The sequence below is a fragment of the Tamandua tetradactyla genome, chromosome 1, assembly GCF_023851605.1.
Source record: "Tamandua tetradactyla isolate mTamTet1 chromosome 1, mTamTet1.pri, whole genome shotgun sequence".
Lineage (NCBI taxonomy): Eukaryota > Metazoa > Chordata > Mammalia > Pilosa > Myrmecophagidae > Tamandua > Tamandua tetradactyla.
In genome coordinates, this window is record NC_135327.1 from 203,131,107 (window position 1) to 203,149,601 (window position 18,495).

At 39.2% G+C, this 18,495-nt stretch overlaps 1 protein-coding gene across 2 annotated transcripts in view; it reads left to right on the forward strand.

The window, feature by feature from the left end:
• The first annotated feature begins 10,567 nt into the window (after window positions 1–10,567).
• Window positions 10,568–18,495, forward strand: part of UBE3C (ubiquitin protein ligase E3C) — a 183,811-nt gene continuing 175,883 nt past the window's right edge. Inside the window, exon 1 of one of the 2 annotated variants that reach the window (XM_077151371.1) lies at window positions 10,568–11,120. In XM_077151371.1, the coding sequence (XP_077007486.1) occupies window positions 11,055–11,120 (66 nt within the window). In that variant the 5' untranslated portion in view covers window positions 10,568–11,054. The remainder of the gene's footprint in view (window positions 11,121–18,495) is intronic. The other variant, XM_077151380.1, reaches the window with a different exon arrangement.

Below are 18,495 nucleotides of genomic sequence, written 5' to 3' on the forward strand. Positions count from 1 at the left end.
ATTTGAATCCTAGCTGTGTCAGTTTCTATTTGAGAAACTTGTTATTTAATTCTTTTTAAACTTCAGTTTCTGCATCTGTAAAATGCAGATAATGACATTTACCACCTAGGATTGCTGTGAATAAGTAAATAAGTTGGTTAATGCATTTAGTGTAATATCTGATATATAGTGAATATGCAATATAATGGTAGATTTTCTTTTTCATTGCTGTGTTTATACACTCCAGCACTTAATTATTTTTAGGTGACTTTGAACAGAAGTGTAAGTATATCTTTCCAAACAGAGTATACTTTGAGATTTAATACTTTAGTTCAGTTTTGCGAGGAGGAAATCTCCTTGACTATTCTGGCAGCTAATAGCTGTTCAAAGCAATGTGGAGCATTTTCAATTTGGCCTCCTGCTTCCCACGCATTGACTGACTGCCAAACACACTCTTAAATGTCTAACCTTTTTAAATGATTAAAATGATGATGATAATGCATAAAAATAGAATCAGTACAATGTTAACAGCATATTATCGATACTGGGTCTTTGGGTACTGTTTATGGCTAAACTTTTTTTGGGGGGGAAGGGGGAGCCTATGAACTCAAGCAAAATGCCCTTTGAGTAGAAGGCTACTGCTATTATTAGTACTAATAACAACAGTCTAAAATGACCAGGCTCACTCAATATTTGTGTCACCCACCAAAATAGAGACTTCAAGAGCACATCTGAGGCAGGCCTAGACCTTCAGCCCAGTAAGGCTTTTTGCCTACTTGGAAGATAAAGTTTATGAAGTTAAATGACTTACCCAAAGTCATATAGTTAAGAAGCGTCAGAGGAGGGACCCAAGTCTCCTGCCTTTGAGCAGTGCTTTACTATTAGAGAACATTTTCAACTTTATTTACCTTTAAAAGTTGAAAGCATAGTTGGATATTTATGAATATTGCTTAATCTGCGATTAACAACATGAATTAGATTTTAATAAAGAACAACATAATATCAAATTATGAAGGTATATAACATTTTGTATTGGATTCAGTTCTATGTCTAGCAAAACAAAACAAAACTCAAGAAACACAGTCCTTAATCTTAAGGAAAGTTCTGATAAAAAGAAGAACATGTAAATGTTGATGAATGCAGAGCAGAGGCTCTCAAAATAAGAGGTTTGTTTAGGTTTCTCTCTGTAGATGTCTTGACTCCTACTTCCCAAACAACAGTGAGGGTATTAGGCCCCCTTTCCTTTACCCCAATCTCAGACATAGCTGTCTTTCTTTTGTTCGGAGCTGGGGACTCCATTTTCATTTTTATTCCGTCTGCTGGCCCCTCTGGGATATTGCTCCACCAGAACTCCTTTCTCCCTAACATTCAACCTCCTTTCCTGCTCTCTACCCTTAGGTTCTAAATTCATTTCCAAGGACTGGGATCCTGAGACACAGACATTTGGGAAACTATTTAATGCCTGAAGAGTGAGTCTTCTGGCAAGGCCTTGGAATGGGTGGTTTTAGTCTTTGGAGTCCATGTACTAAGAGGCCCAAAGAGTTGTTATCTTTGAGACTTGGCATAGCTTATCATACATGCCATGCTGTTTCCCACAGCCATGCAGTTGACCATTTATTGCTGCAGCATGGGGAAGAGGGCTTAAGTCATAGGCCACACAAATGTTAGACCTCATTGGGCTACTGTGGCTTATGTGGGTTTGAAATGGCCATTTGTACTTGGAGTGTCCTGGGCCTCAAGCAGGTGAGACCCTCAGTAAAGGTGTGGGCAACAGATCCAAGAAATGATTTGGGCACTGGGTGGTGAAGTAGGGCCTTGACCTCTCATGAAAAAAAATTTAACTCAAAGCTTGGAAAATGTAAGGCTCAGGTAAGACCTATAATTTAGGAACACAAGGCTGAGTTAAGTGTTCCTGCTGATACTACAGTAACTCCCACAATAGCTTCTGTTCAAAAATCTCAACTGAACCAAATGTAGGGATAAGGAAGAAAACTTTCCTAAGAGACAGTCCCAACAGGTCTAAGCATTCTACAGTCAGGCTTGAAATGATCTGTTCACAAGCTGCTATGGAGCCAGTTTCACAAGACAGAGCTCATACATACTCAAACCATTTGGTGCCAGGGATATATGACTCAAGGGGAAATGGAAGTAAGAGGTTTCAAATATTTTGTGAAGTAGAGAAAGTCCTGATTATCAGGACTGTCACAACTTTGTAGATTTTGTAAAACATGCTAGAAGGTCACAGTTATGGGTTGAACTGTATCCCTTTTCAGTACCTGTGAAAGTAACCTTATTTGGAAATGGCCTTTGCAGATGTAAACAAGTTACAATGAGGTCATACTGAATTAGGGTGGGCATGAATCCAATATGGCTGGTATCTTTTTAAGAAGAAAAGAGATGCAGACAGACTGACACACAGGGAGAAGCAGAGATTGGAGATAGGCTGCCACAAGCCAAGGAACACCTGGGACCACCAGAAGCTGAAAGAGGCAAGAATGATTCTAGTGATAATGGTAGATAGAGAAATGAATGATTAACTGATAAGGAAGATGAATATCTGTACAGAAGTGTAGATATTTGAAAGCGTTGAGGCTTACTGTTTAGCAACTTGCTCCTCCATTTTTGTTCATTTCTGTAGTGTGATAATATTATAATTAAGTTTTCGCCCAAATCTCATACTGAAATATTAACAGATGAAATGATGTTGCAATTTGCTTCAAAAAATAGTTAGGGAGGGTGGATAACAGGTGGAGTAGGAATTATACCAGATTAGCCATGAGTTGAAGCGCACTGAAGACGGGTGATGTGGTAATGGAGGGTGATTCTACTATTCTCTCTATTTTATTATGTTTTAAATTTTCTATAATGAAAAAGTATTTTGAAAATCCTTCAGTAGGAAGCATGTTTGGTGACAAATGATCTTTTGCTAAATCCAACGTGGCCAGTTTTTTTCTCTAGCACGGGGACAGATTACTATTTCTTCTGGGGGTTGGCAAATAAAGTAGTCAGCTCACCTGATAGGGCCATTCAACGAAAACACTAGAATTAGCACAGAGACGGTCACACAATGAGAGGTATGTGGAAACTAAGAAGGGACAACAGCAGCAGTGGGATTTAAGGAGACCCAGTAAATAACACCATCTTCCCTGCCCCTGTTCTTAACCAATGTGCCTTAATTACCAGCAAACCTGATATGAGAAAATGAGGCTTGAAATGAGAGTCAGATGAGCTTGCTGCCTCTTGGAAGAGTTTATTTGAAGTAAAATCTGAAACTTCAGAGCAGATTCACCAAGTTTACACACTGGAAATTACCAATATTTTAAATCTTTGCTGATCATTTGCTCTCATTATTGTCTTATTTACAAAATTAATGAAATTTCAAAATTGGTAAAACCTGGACATTTTTGATGAATCATATATATATATAATCAAAATCATATATATACTAATTGGGAAACAGTGCACTAATCCAGTGACTTTCAGACTCTTGATCCTGATTTATAATGAATAATTCATTTTATATTGTAACCTAGTTCATGTATATACATTATATATATATATATATACATACATACATACATTTTACATTGTGACCTGGGGCTGCACCTTAAAAGTCTGTCCTTCAGTGTCTGCCCTATTGTTATGTAACAATAGAAAGCCAATATAATCATATTTGTTACAACTTTTGTGTCCTCAGTGTGCGCATTTATTTACCATATGCTGGTTTTGTGTTACCTCAGAGCTAAAGAAGTCTCAAGCACTTTCACTTAGAAAGGGAACCAGAATTGGGGTCTGGCCATTTTAACCCTTTCCTGCCCAAGGACAGCCAGAAGAGATTTTGTTGTAAGAATTGTGCATTCTTGGATGGAAGATGTTAAGAAGTATAACTGGTGCCTCTGGCTGTGCATTCCTTCACAGAAGACATGGCTGTTACATTAATATTGGAGATTTGCTTTGTGAGCATGGATGGGGGAATTTTTATATGATGTGAATGTTTAATGGTATCACCTGGTGTAAACCTGTTACTGTAGGACCATGTACACCTGCCACGGGGTGGAGGAGAGATTCACAGGTTGCATCCTTGAATAAGGGCAGCCCCATCCTGAATCCTGCTTGGATAAATACTGTTCTGCCAATAATTATTTAAACTGCCAACTGTGTTAGTTTTTGAGAGGCTACTGTAACAAAGTGCCAAAAACTTGGTGATGTAAAACAACAGGTATTTATTCTCCCACAGTTCTTGGGGACAGAAATCCAAAATCAAGGTGTCGGCAGGGCCATGCTCCCTCTGCAGGGTCTAGGGAAGAATCCCTTCCTTGCTTCTTCAAGCTTCGGGTGACCTCAGGTATTCCTTGTCTTGTGGCATGTAACTCCTGTCTCTGCCTTTGTTCCCTCTACATCTGCCTGTATCTCTGTGTGTCCTCTCCTTTTCTTATAAGGACATCAATCATTGGATTTAGGCCCCACCTTAATCCAGTATCACCTTGTCTTAACTTAGTTACAACAGCGAAATTCCTACTTCCAAATGAGTTAACACTCCCAGGTACTGGGGATGAGGATTTGAATATATCTTTTTGAGGACACAATCCAACCCACTACTCTGACCATCCCCTTTTAGAAGTGCCACCTTTTTTTTTTTTTTTTTTTACCTTCAGATATACTAGCAGTTCCAAACCAATCAAACTTTTCTCTGGCTTAGGAGTTAGTCTCTTTAAAATTACTTTTCATGGTTCCCCAGGTGTGCTTGTTTGAAATGAGGTATGTACCCTAGAAAAGTCATGTTTTAATCCTAATCCCATTTTGTAAAGGCAGCCATTTTTTTAATCCCTATTCAGCATTGTATGTTTGAAACTGTAATTAGATATCTCCCTGGAGATGTAATTTAATCAAGGGTGGTTGTTAAACTGGATTAGGTGGAGGCGTGTCTCCACCCATTTGAGTGGGTCTTGATTAGTTTCTGAAGTCCTATAAAAGAGGAAACATTTTGGAGAATGGGAGATTCAGAGAGAGCAAAGAATGCTGCAGCAACACAAAGCTGAGAGTCTACCAGCCGGTGACCCTTGGAGATGAAGAAGGAAAATGCCTCCCAGGGAGTTTCACAAAACAGGAAGCCAGGAGAAGGTAGCAGATGACACCGTGTTCGCCATGTGCCCTTCCAGATAAGAGAGGAACCCTGACCGTGTTCATCATGTGTCTTTCCAGATGAGAGAGAAACTCCGACTGTGTTTGCCATGTGCCCTTCCACTTGAGAGAGAAACTGTGAACTTCATTGGCCTTCTTGAGTCATGATATCTTTCCCTGGATGCCTTAGATTGGACATTTCTATAGACTTGTTTTAATTGGGACATTTTCTTGGCCTTAGAACTGTAAACTAGCAACTTATTAAGTTCCCCTTTTTAAAAGCCATTCTGTTTCTGGTATATTGCATTCCAGCAGCTAGAAAACTAGAGCACCAGGGATCCAAAATTACCTTGCATATTTCTCCTTAGAGCCACTGTGTGCTGATTTAATACTTTCATTCTTTGGGCACAACCTTATTTTCCATTTCTTGGAGGGTATCTCACTGTTGTCTCCCACAAACCTTTTATGAGGATGGAAAAGTATTTTTAGCAAAACAGGCTGATATACTCAATAATTATTACCAAAAATTCTTTGTTTTATTTATTATGTGTTGTCAGATAAAAAAAATAAAGATTATAAGATAATGCATCTACCACATTTGATGCCATTTTGTTTAGTGAGTCATATAGAAATATGAAAAATCAGGGAGACATCCACTAAAATATTAGTAGTGGTGGCATTTAAAAAAAAACTTTTCAATATTGTGCAATATAACATATATACAAAGCAAAGAGAGAAAAAAGCAGTAGTTTTCAAAGCTCTTCAACAAATAGTTACAGAAAAGATCCCAGAGTTTGTCATGGGCTACCGTCCATCTCCTCAGATTTTTCCTTCTAGCTGCTCCAAAACATTGGAGGCTAGAAAGAATAAATATTTTTTTATCATCACAATCAACCTTTTTCCTTTTTTGTGAAAAGTAATGTATATACAAAAAAGCACCAAATTTCAAAGCACAGCATAACAGTTAGTTGTAGAACAGATTTCAGAGTTTGGTACGGGTTGCAATTCCACCATTTTAAGCTTTTACTTCTAGCTGCTCTAAGATACTGGAAACTAAAAGAAATATCAATATAATGATTCAGCAATCATACTCGTTTGTTAAACCCTACCTTCTCTGTGCAACTCCACTATTACCTTTGATCTTTCTATCCCACTCTTTAGGAGTATTTGGGCCATGCCCATTCTAATTTTTCATATTGGAAGGGGCCATCAATAATATGGGGTAGGGAGGTAGTGATCTAGTTGATGTACTGGAGAGGCTGGGCCCTCTAGGTTTGAGGACTTGTCTTGTCCAGGAACCCAACTGGAGGTTTTAGGCTTCTGGAAAATTACCCTAGTGCATGGGACCTTTGCAGAATCTTATATATTGTCCTAGGTGTTCTTTAAGATTGGCTGGAATGGTTTGGGTTGGGGGTTGGCAGATTATGATAGGTAGCAATGTCTAACTGAAGAGTATGTAACAATGACCTCCAGTGTAGCCTCTCCACTCTATTTGAACTCTCTCAGCCACTGATACCTTATTTGTTACACTTCTTTTCTCCCTTTTGGTCAGGATGGCATTGTCGATACCATGGCACCAGGGCCATATATAAAAGAGCCTCTTAAAATCCAGAAACAATAATTACCACTCCAGACTAAATGTGCTATAAGAGCTTACAATCCAGGACTCTGTTTTCTTATAAGCATTTTCTAAAGGAGACTAATTGCTCTTTTGTTTCTGGTTTATTTTGCTTCACCAAATGTCCCACAGGTTCATTCACAATGTTGCATGCCTCATGACTTTGTTTCTTTTTGTAGCAGCACAGTATTCCATCATATGTAAACACCATCATTGGCCAATCTACTTCTCAGGCAGTGCATCCTTCAGCCACCTGCATTCATTAGACATTATGTATACTGTCTGTGGTAGTTAGAGTTACTTGTCAACTTGGCCTGGTGAAAGTACCTAGTTCTGTTGCTGTGGACATGAGCTAATGATATGTGAACTCATCTGTTGCTCATTACATCTGCAGTCAGCTAAGAGGCATGCCTGCTGTAATGAATGATGTTTGATTTAATTGGCTGGTGCTTAAATGAGAGCACTCAATGTAACACAGCTCAAGCAGCTGAGCATACCTCATCTCGGCACTTGCTCAGCTCAGGCCTTTGGCAACGCAGAAAGAAATCACCCTGGGGAAAGCTGTTGGAACCCAGAGGCCTGGAGAGAAGGCCAGCAGAGATGACCCTGTGCCTTCTCACGTAAGAAAGAACCTTAGTTGAAAGTTAGCTGCCTTTCCTCTGAAGAACTAACAAAATAAATCCCCTTAAAAAGCCAATCTGCTCTTGTGTGTTGCATTCCGGCAATTAGCAAGCTAGAACACTGTCCAAAGCCCACAATCCATCAGCACTCTCAACTTTAGATAGCTTCATTGTTCCTAAGAGAAAGATTACCAATAAACACACCCTCACCAAATAGGAAATCTAAACCTCCCCTTAACTCTTGTCCCTTCCCGCAATAACTTCCCCTGGTGTTACTGTGGTATTGCTGATGTTTTCCTGTTAAACATCGCCCATAGCATGCAATAGCAGTAGCAGTTTTCCTCCTGTGCCCTGGACTTAAACACTCTTTGTACATGAATCATCACTTTGAAATAGTTCTTGCAAGAACTTATTATTTTTTTTATTGTTAATCAGTAGGACACGTAGGTCTATACAACCCCTTTCAATCATGTTCACCTTCAGTATGATAATTTTATAGATCCACTAGAGAACCATCTTCACGTCTATCTATTCCCTCACATTTGAGTTCAACCTCATTAGCTAACCATTCACCCATTTCTAGCTTCTATGCATCTCTAAGCCCCCTATAGTCTGTATTATAAGCCTCTGATTTTCCTTTACCATGGTCATAAACATATGAGTCACACAGTATCTATCCTTTTGTGTCTGGTTTATTCACTCAGCATTATGTCCTCAAAGTTCATCCATCTTGTCATGTGCTTCAGGACATCATTTCATCTTACTGCTGCATACTAGTCCATCATATGTGTACACCACATTTTGTTAAGTCACTCATATTTTTTTATTTTTAATTTTATTGAGAAATCTTCACACATTCTTTCTATACATAGTGCAACAATCTATGGCTTACAATATCATCACACAGTTGTGTATTCAACACCCTGATAATTTTTTAGAACATTGCATAACTACAGAAAAAAAATAAAAAGAAAATACTCATACATACCATACACCTTACCCCTCCCTCTCATTGACCACCAGTGTTTCCATCTACCCAATTTATTTTATGCTTTGTCTGCCCTATTATTTATTTATTTACATCCATACTTTTACCCATCTGTCCATACCCTGGATATAAGAATCAGACACAAGGTTTTCACAATCACACAGTCACATTGTAAATGTTATATCTTTATAAAATCCACTCGACTGTTGATGGGCATTTGGATTGTTTCCATCTCTTGGCAATTGTGAATAATGCTGTGTGCAAATGTGTGTTTGTGCCACTTTCAGCTCTTCTGGGTATATACTGAGTAGTGCTATTGCCTGGTCATAGTGCAACTTGATATTTAGTTGCCTAAGGAACCACCAAACTGTCTTCCACAGCGCCTGTACCATTATGCATTCCTGCCAGCAGTGGATAAGTGTCCCAATTTCTCCACATTCTCTCCAACATCTGTAGTTTCCTGTTTGTTTAACAGCTGCCATTCTTATAGGTGTGAGGTGGTATCTCATTGTAGTCTTGATCTGCTTTTTTCTTATAGCTAACGAAATGAACATCTCTTCACATGCTTTTGAGCCATCTATATTTGCTCTTCAGAAAAATGCCTATTCATTTCTTTAGCCTATTTTATAATTGGGTTGTTTGTTCTTTTGTTTTTGAGTTAGTGGTGGCATTTTGAGTGATTTCTATAGTCTTCATTGTACTTATCTTCATGCCTGATTTTTCTATGAACATGCATTACTAGTATAATACATTTAACCCCCAAGGTTATTTTAAAAGTTTCTTAGTTTCAACTGGAGCACCTGATGTTTACTATTACTAAGCGCTTTGATTGTTATTTCTGTGATAACTTTTTAGGGAAGTTGATACATTTTTATTGCATTTTGTAAACTACTAGACTACCTGAATCCGCCTTATATTCAAATAATGGATTCAGTTCAAACTAGTTTGAAATAAACTGATAACTGAGATTTTCTGTTTTTTTTCATTGAAGTTCAGGGTTCATATAACTTTAACAGAAACCCTAAACCCTACCCTGTCTTTAAGATTGTATGAGAATCAACAGGAAAATGCATTAATTCACTTACTCATACATTCAACAAATATTTTTTGAGCATCTACTACACTGCAAGTAGGCACAAGATTTAGGAATTAAAACTTTATTGCATATACAACTTTTTAATTATAATAGCCATGTGATTATTATTAGTTATTCTAATTAACACACTAGATACCCACTTGAGTTCACTTCAAAAAGGAGACCTATCTTTGGAAAACCCTCATAATATTCCAAGTGCTGAGTGACATTGACAGTCTGAGGATGCAGCTTTTGCTTCAGCACAACTGGATGAAAAAGAAAAATTAAATGCCTTCTACTGATAAAGCACAGTGTACTTAAAAACAATTTTTTTTTAAACATGGGCAGGCACCAGGAACCGAACCCGTGTCTCTGGAACGGCAGGCGAGAACTCCGCCACTGAGCCACCATCGCATCACCCTAAACTTTTTAAAAGGACATTTGGGGATAATTTCATCCACACAAAGGTCTAGGTGGACAGCAGAGATATTACTGCCCTCATTTTATGGAGAGTAAATGTAAAAGCAAAGACGTGACATGGTTGGTAAGTGGCAGAGCTGGGACCGAAATCGAGGCCCAAGGTTGCCCTTTTCACTAGACTAGTTCACCTCTGTGTGTCTAAATATTCTAATAATTAATAAGAGAATCGTGCTGTTTATTAGAATATTTAATTAAAAAGAGTATTAGATTATCTTCATCTCAAATTAAGTTTGGCATCATATTGATCGCTATGAATCCACTTCCCAGAAAAATGCACAAAATTCCGCACACAATTGCAGAGTTTCAGGAAGCCACTGACTCTCATCCACTCATTCTTGTCCTTGGAGCCCTGTTTTGGAGGGCAGAGTAGGCTCCAAGTTCTTCAGCGTAGAGCTCGTTGAATACAACTTCAATCAGACACTCCAAGATGCGGTGCAAATCCGAGAAGAGATCTGCATGCCCTAGAAGGTGAGAAATGCAGTGGCATCTCTCCTACCTCCTACGGCCGAGTAAGGTGAAATGAGCCTGGGAGGTCACCCGGGTAAGATTCCCAGCCTGCAGGCACGTCTCGCGAGGGCGCGCACGCTTAGGGCGGGGCTCCGGCAGAGGCGCGGCCCCGGCAGGCCATCCCTTAGGCCTGTGCACCGAGAGGATCGCCGGAGTCATCGATGGCGGGGGCGCGCTCACTCGCTCGCCCGGGCGCGGGACCGCGGACGGGAACTGCAGTCGGCGGCCATCTTCTTTCCTAAGACGGCTGCTTCCTAGTGCAAGTGCGGGAGTCACTTGCCATTTTTCCGGGCGCCCCTTGGCCTCGGCGGCGAACAGTGGGGGAGACTTTGAATGAGGGGGGAGGTGAGGAAGAGCCGCATCCTCCAGTGTCATCGTCCCCGTCCTTATAGTCTCCTCGGCCGCCCCCTACTCATCCCAGAGGGCAGAGGCTGGGAGGGCAGAGCCACCGTGGGAAGGGAGGTTTCAGGCACGGGATCGTTTCTCCTCCAGCAGCAGCCGCGGCAGCCGACGTCGTCCTGTTCAGTGCCCGGGGCTAGGGCGGCGGTGTCACGCTCCCTGCGCCTCTCCTCCCCCCCCCACCCCCCGCGGGATCCTTTCCGCCCCTCCCCGGTGGGCTCCTGGCTGTATTTAGGGATCTCCTCCTAGATGGGATAAGCTGTAAAGATGTTTAGTTTTGAAGGGGATTTCAAAACCAGGCCCAAGGTGTCCCTTGGAGGAGCAAGTAGGAAGGTAAGAGACCAGCCTTTTTGTATAATGTATACATATAGTATATATGTTCTGAAAAATCTTCCGAGGAAGGAAGCACATCTTTTTTGTTAGCAGAGTCAGCTTTCTGGGCGCTTTGGTCTTCGGAATCGTGTTTTGGCAGGTGGGGTGTTCCTAGAATAAGGCTATTTCCAATCGATGCGCTCTCCCACCGCATACGCGAACACCAGGGACTCGCGCCCCACCCAGAGGGTGGTTGTAGCCGACAATTTGGGGCAAAATGTTTGCGACCCCCTGGGTCCTCGGGGCGGTGAAGCTTGAATTGTTGGTGTGGAGGAAGAGCTCTTTTCTTTCGCTTCTAAGTTTTAAGTCCGACCTTAAAAGTCGGCATCTAGCAAATCGAGGCAACCGCTAGCGTGCTGCTGTTTGAGAATGCTTTAAAATAAATAATTTCGAGGCGGCTCTGCTGGAATTCCTATTTTGGGTAGCGCTGGGACAGTGAGACATTATAAAAAACTAGATGGGAGAAATGACCGAAAAGGTTTCCAGTAGCAGCGCGATTGGTAAGAAGTCACTTCCTGAAATTGGCCAGTAATGGTTTCACTTTGGTCATCATAGGCAAAGAGCTGTTTACATCTCTTAATGAGGCGAAACTGGTAGGGTACATCAATAAGGATACGGAAAGAGCTTGGTAGAATTTTACACGTGTGTGTGGGGGGGTGTTTTAGACAGATCTTGAAAGAAGGGCTAGTGAAGGAAAGGTCTTGTATGTTAGAATCACCAGTAATTTCTGTTCATACTAAAGATGAAGTTATTCTTTTCTTCTTGCGGTAGGGTCAAGGAGCAGAATCTTTCTTTTCAGAAATGAACTTTATCTCATTTGCCACCAAATAGTGATTGCTTTTGAAATATTGCCCAAAGAATATTTTCTGTTGTAGATAGTAAATAGCTAATATATATTTTAAGATCAGTACTCCCTAAAATTAAGGCAGAACCCCTCATAATTAGCCACTAGTTTGACTGACAGAATATTGAGCATTATTCTTTACCAGGCTTCATGGTACATATTTCTTGAGAGACTTTAGGACTTTTTCCTATTTGACTGGTCATGTAATTGCTCTTATGATAACTGTTTAGCATGAGGGTAGACAAAATGATTACTCTGCTGTCCTCCCTTTCTGGAATTTCTAGCTAACCTCCTGTGATGAGTGGTATCTGTTGATTCATTGGAATTGTTAATAAATACTTTAGCATTGGTGTTGACATTGCTTCAGTCTTTTGTTCTCCAAACTTCTCCACTGTTCTGACTCATGAATCCCTCTTCTGCCTCTGTTTCAGTTTTACCAGATAAAACTTAAAATGTGGTCCTACAGATGGAGTGTTTAAAGAGTTTAATTGAATCCATTTAAGCTGCCTGTTTTCTAAAGAATTTTAAGTGTTCTTTAAAATGCATTTGCTTATTATAACTTGAGTCTAATAAATACAACTGTGAGTGATGATCAAGTCCACATAGGAACATACTTTTAAAAAAATGTGTACTATGAGGATGTATGTGTGATGTTGATTTCTGGGGGGTAGAGGAAGGAAACCGTGGGAGGGAGTTGGGAGGGAAATGTGCTGATCATTTTCAGGCTTTGAGCTTTTGTATGATAGGATTGGGATCTTCAAATGTGATCCACCGTTGTGCCTCTTAGCCAAACCAGAAAGATAGAATTGGAAAGGTGTGGAAAGTAGAGGTGGTGGTAAGGGGGTATTGTGCCGGTGGCAGGGTTTGTGGGTAGGAGTGACTGAGATTGACATAAAATCCAAGAATTTTTGTACTTGGAAGGGACTTTAGAGAACTTCAGGGCCAAATCTCCTAGTTTTACAAGTTTGGCCCATGAAATACCAAGAAAATTGAGTAATTGCACATTCATACAGCAAGTTAGTGGCAGTTTACCAATTTAGAATCCATGTCACTTCATTTGTGTAGACCTTGTGACTTCTATTACAGACAGAATTGCCTCCAGCATTCCCTAATACTGATGTTGATCCTTTTTCACCAAGTAATTCTGAGCAGAGCAGTTGTTTGTTGATCAGTATTTCAAGGGGAGATTAAACATTTGCTTTTTAATTGTGCAAAGGAAACATTTTTTCTTTTACTTTTTATTGAGATATAAACTTACATATATAAACTCAATAGGCAGATATTAATTATACAAATCTTAGGTTTCCTAGGGGAAGAGTCTGATGAGATTCTTGTGTGAGTGGATGTTGAAGGAGGAAAAGGGAGTGAGGGAAGCAGGATAGGGCTGGAGAAAAGCTAAGACTGTATCTTCTCAGCTGCAGTCTAACTTGAGCCTGATTCCACGTGGCATGGCTGGTATCCCATGTTCTCTTTTGAGGCTAGAGGGTGGTGGCCATTTTGTACTCCCTTATCACTTAGTCATTGTCTCCAGTCATTGCGCCCCTGTGAGAATAGGTAGAGGGTGGGAGTGTGTATTTCTTGACCCTCAGCCAAGGGTAGTTCTCCAGTCTAGGGTAACAGCAAAGAGCCTTTAGCTGCCAACAGGTCGCAGCTGGGGGATGGATGCATAGTCCCGGTAAAAGGAAATGGGTGGGACACTAATGAAATCTTCAGTTTGAGGAGTTTTACATACGTATACAGCCATGTGACCGACAAATCAAAATAAAAATAAAAACATCCTCATTTTCTAAAAGACTCCCTCATGCCCTCCTTCCCATTCAGTTCTCTTCCTTCTCAAAGATAACTACTATTCTGACCGTCATTACCATATAAAGTTCTGCCTGTTGTTGAATTGCATGTAAATGAAACCATATACAGTTTGTTTATTTTTGTTTTGTCTTGGTATCTGGCTTCTTTGGCTCAGCATTATGTCTGTGAGAGGCGGAATCCATCCATATTGTTGTGTTTAACAGTGGTTCTTTTTCATTGCTTTTACTAGTCCATTGTGTGAATAGATCACAATTTGTACATTCCATTTTTTTAGGGATGTTGTTCATATCTTTTGGTGGACGTATACTGACATATGCCGGTCATAATTCTACATATGTTTAATGCTATTGTCCTACTTAACTGCCTACCGTTTCCTAAGTGACAGTCCATGTTTACTTTTACACTCCACCTGACAATGTCTGAAGAGTTTCAGTTGTTCCATATCTTTGCCAATACTTGGAATAGTAGGATCTTTTCTTTTTTTTTTTTTTTAAGATTTTTAAAATAACACCTATTTTTTAGAAACTTTAAACTTAATTGTGCAATATAGAAAACTGAAAAGTACAGAAAGCAAAGAACACAAAAGTCGTCCAGAATCACAAGCAGTTTTCAGTTTGACATATCCTTGGTCCTTTATATGTGTACACACAACTGAGCATACATTTTTATGTGGTTGAGATCACACAGAAAGTATCGTGCTTTTTCATGAATATTTACTAAGTCAAATTCCCAAAGCCATGAGTATTGTGATAACCAAGACTACATGATACCAACTCAGTTGGGGGAAAAATACATTCCTGCCTTTACTTGCAACAAAAGTTTCTTAAAAGACAAAAATGGCAACAGGCCTCTATAGATATTAACAGTTACAAATACTGTATTTCCTTAATGCTCAATTTAAAATTAGACATAAAACAAGAGTACAAAGTATAATACATCTGAGAGAATTCATTGTCAGGTCTATATCAAAATAATAGCAAGGTATGTTTCTATTGATTTTCATTTAACATTTTTCTGTAGTACAGCCAAGAGATGTGCACATACCGTGGTTATCTCAAAATGGAAATGTGAGGAGTGCACGGGTAGTTCAGTGGTAGAATTCTTGCCTGCCATGTGGGAGACCCTTTCGGTCAAGAAGGTTTTCTCAATCCCTTGGTGCTGAGTCCCAGCTCATTCCCACATTGCCAGGAATTACTTCTTTCTTGACCTTAGTGGAAAACTGAATAGTCACTGTCCTTTAATTTAATGCATATTTATTGTTATTTCCCCCCAAATTAAATGGACATTTTGATTGTATTTATAAAGACTCTACGTAGGATGTGAAAAATTATAAGGAAAAGTTCCTTCCCTCAAGGAGTTTATAATCAATTGAAAGTTAAATAACATAGACAGTAATGACTACATTCTGGATTTTCCTTGGGACTGATCCAGGAAAGCTACAGTTTGAGCTTAGTCATGAAGGATGGTAGAAAACAATAAGGATATTCCGGGTTGGGGGAATGATATACATGGAATAGGTAAAATATTGGGATTTCATTGATTCTGAATCACACAAGTTTTCACTTTTTAATATTCTGAAATCAGAATACATCTTGATGGCATGACAATTTAGGTAGCAATTTTTTTTAATTTTCTTTTTCTCTTTTTGTAGTATGTAGAAGAACATCTTAAGGGTCATTTGATTGCAAGTGTAGATATCCACTGAAACAGGCTTACTAGACCCAAGAAAAGAAAAAGAAATTTGTTAGAAGGATATGATGGTATCTCACAGAATGTAAAGGCCAGAAATATAACTAGAAACTAAGCCATCAATAGTAAAATAAGCACTCTGCCTTTCTCTCGAGACAATATGGTTTCCTTTTTCTGTCTCCTTCATTCCAGGCTCTCTGCAGACAGGCTTTCTCCATTTCACTTGTACATATTCTTGGCCTCCTATGATTTCCTAGTTCAGGTGTCTAAGTCAGTTCAATCTCGATTCCAAATTCTCAGGAGAATCTGATTGGCTTGGGTCAGGTTTCCACCTGATAAACTGAGTCTAGAGAGAGGGCTGGAGTCTTTTGGTATAAATAGAGCAGTTTAGATGTATGTGAGGGGTGGGGAGTAGATTCTTCAAGAATATTGTTGAAGGAAATGCCTAAGTTCTTTTGGGACTTAGGTGAATAGTCTGTTAGACTGTATATGTATAGAACTCAGGGAGAAATCTGAGTAGATAGGAGACTTAGAATGATATCCTAGGGGGTAAGAGAGTATGGCATTTGGGATGAAGAGGGATTATTGGGGTACTGCAATTTCAATAACTGGGAAGGGGCAAGTTTATGAAAGAACGGTACATTAGAGTGAAGTGAATTTCTGGGAGAGAGAAGTGATCAACAATGCCAGATGCTGCAGAGATGTAGTTAATAAATACTAGCAATTTATTGAATTTGTAAATGTGAACATTTTGATGACATTAGAAGCTTGTTCTTTACAGTAGTCACAAGTAGAAGGCAGATCGCAGCACACTGAGGAGTGAATGCGAAGTAAAAAAGTAAATAAAAAGAACCAGAAGATTAAATACAAGGTAGGAGAAAATTCAGGGTCTAAGGAATGTTGGTTTTTTTTTTTTTTTAAGGATAGAAGAAATTTGAGCAAGATTACAGACAGGGGAAGGAGTCAGTAGAGAGAAGCAAGGGATTGAAAATATTAAAGAAAGGAGTTGAGTGGCTTTCAGGGTCCTGGAGGAGGCAGGAGGGTGAAGAAGAATCAGTTGTGAGAGGGAAATATTTTGAGATTTAAAGAAAAGAAATGGGATGGGTGTGGTTATAGAAAAATTTGTAGAAAGATAGAGGGAGTTTAACATTTCCTTTCCAAGTTTCCATAAAGTTGAGATAAAAGTGATAGTAGACTCAAGATCTCTGTAATCATTATCTATTGCTTTTTTTTTTTTTTAAATCAATAGACTTATTTATTTTTTAAAACAGGTTTAGGTTTACATAAAAATTGAGCTAGTAATACAGAGTTTCCATTATACCCCCTCTTCACTGCATGGTTTCCCCTTTTATTAACATCTTGCACTAGTGCAGTACTTTATTTACAATTGATGAACCAATATCGATGCCTTATTATTAACTAAAGTCCATAGTTACATTAGGATTCACTCTTTGTATTGTACAGTTCTGTGGGTTTTGACAACGGCTTAATGCCATATATTCACCATATATAGTGCCATACAGAATAGTTTTACTGACCTAAAAATTCTCTGTAACACCTGTTACCCCAACCTCCCTGCAACCACTGATCTTTTTACTGTTTCTATAGTTTTGCCTTTCTTAGAATGTCATGTAGTTGGAATGGAATCAAACAATATATAGTCTATTATTTATTTATAATTTTTAATTGGTAACTGTTCTAGTTTGCTGGCTACCAGAATGCAGTATACCGGAAATGGAATGGCTTTTAAAAAGGGAAATTTAATAAGTTGCTAGTTTACAGTTCTAAGGCCGAGAAAATGTCCCAATTAAAGCAAGTCTGTAGAAATGTCCAATCGGAGGCATCCAGGAAAAGATACCTTGGTTCAAGAAGGCCAATGAAGTTCAGGGTTTCTCTCTCTCAAGTGGAAAGGCACATGGTGAACACAGTCACGGTTTCTCTCTCTCGGCTGGAAGGGCACATGGTGAGCACGGTGTCATCTGCTATCTTTTTCTCCTGGCTTCCTGTTTCATGAAGCTCCCCGGGATGCATTTTCCTTTTTCATCTCCAGAGTGCTGGCTGGTGGACTCTCTGCTTCATGGTGCTGCAGCATTCTCTGCTCTCTCTGAGTCTCCCACTTTCTCCAAAATGTTTCCCTTTTTATAGGATTCCATTAAACTTATCAAGACCCACCCAAATGGGTGGAGACATGTCTCTAACTAATCCAGTTTAACAACCGCTATTGACTGAGTCATCTCCAGGGAGATGATCTAATTACAGATTCAAACATACAGTATTGAATAGGGATTAGAAGGAATGGCTGCCTTCACAAAATGGGATTAGGATTAAAACATGGCTTTTCTGGGTACATACATCCTTTCAAACCAGCACAGTAACACATATAACAACATTTCAACTGCTTTCAAGTACACAATTCAGTGGTATTAAATCAGTATGTTGCCTTTTCAGACTAGCTTCCTTTACTTTAGCCGTATGCATTTTTTTGTGTGTTGTTTGATAGCTCGTTTCTTTTTATCCTTGAATAATATTCCATTTTTAAGCATAATAGTCCGTTTTTAAAACAATTGTTTTATTCATTCACCTATTGGAGGGCATCTTGGTGGCTTTTGACTTTTGGCAGTTATGAATAAAGCTGCTATAAACATTTGTGTGCAGGTTTTTGTGTGAACATAAATTATAACTAATTTGGATAAATATGTAGGAGACAGTTGCTGGATCACATGGTGGATGCTTAGCTTTGTAAGAAATTGCCCTACTGTCTTCCAATGTGGCTATTCCATTTTGCATTCCTACCAGCAGTAAATGAGTAATCCTACTGCTCTGCGTCCTTGCCAGATTTTTTTTTTTTAATTTTGCCATTCTAATAGGTGTGTAGTGATATCTCATTGTTTTAATTTGCAATTCTCTAGTTTCATATGATGTTGAGCATCTTTTCATATACTTACTTGCCATTTGTATATCTTTGATAAGATGTCTGATCAGATCTTCTGTCGT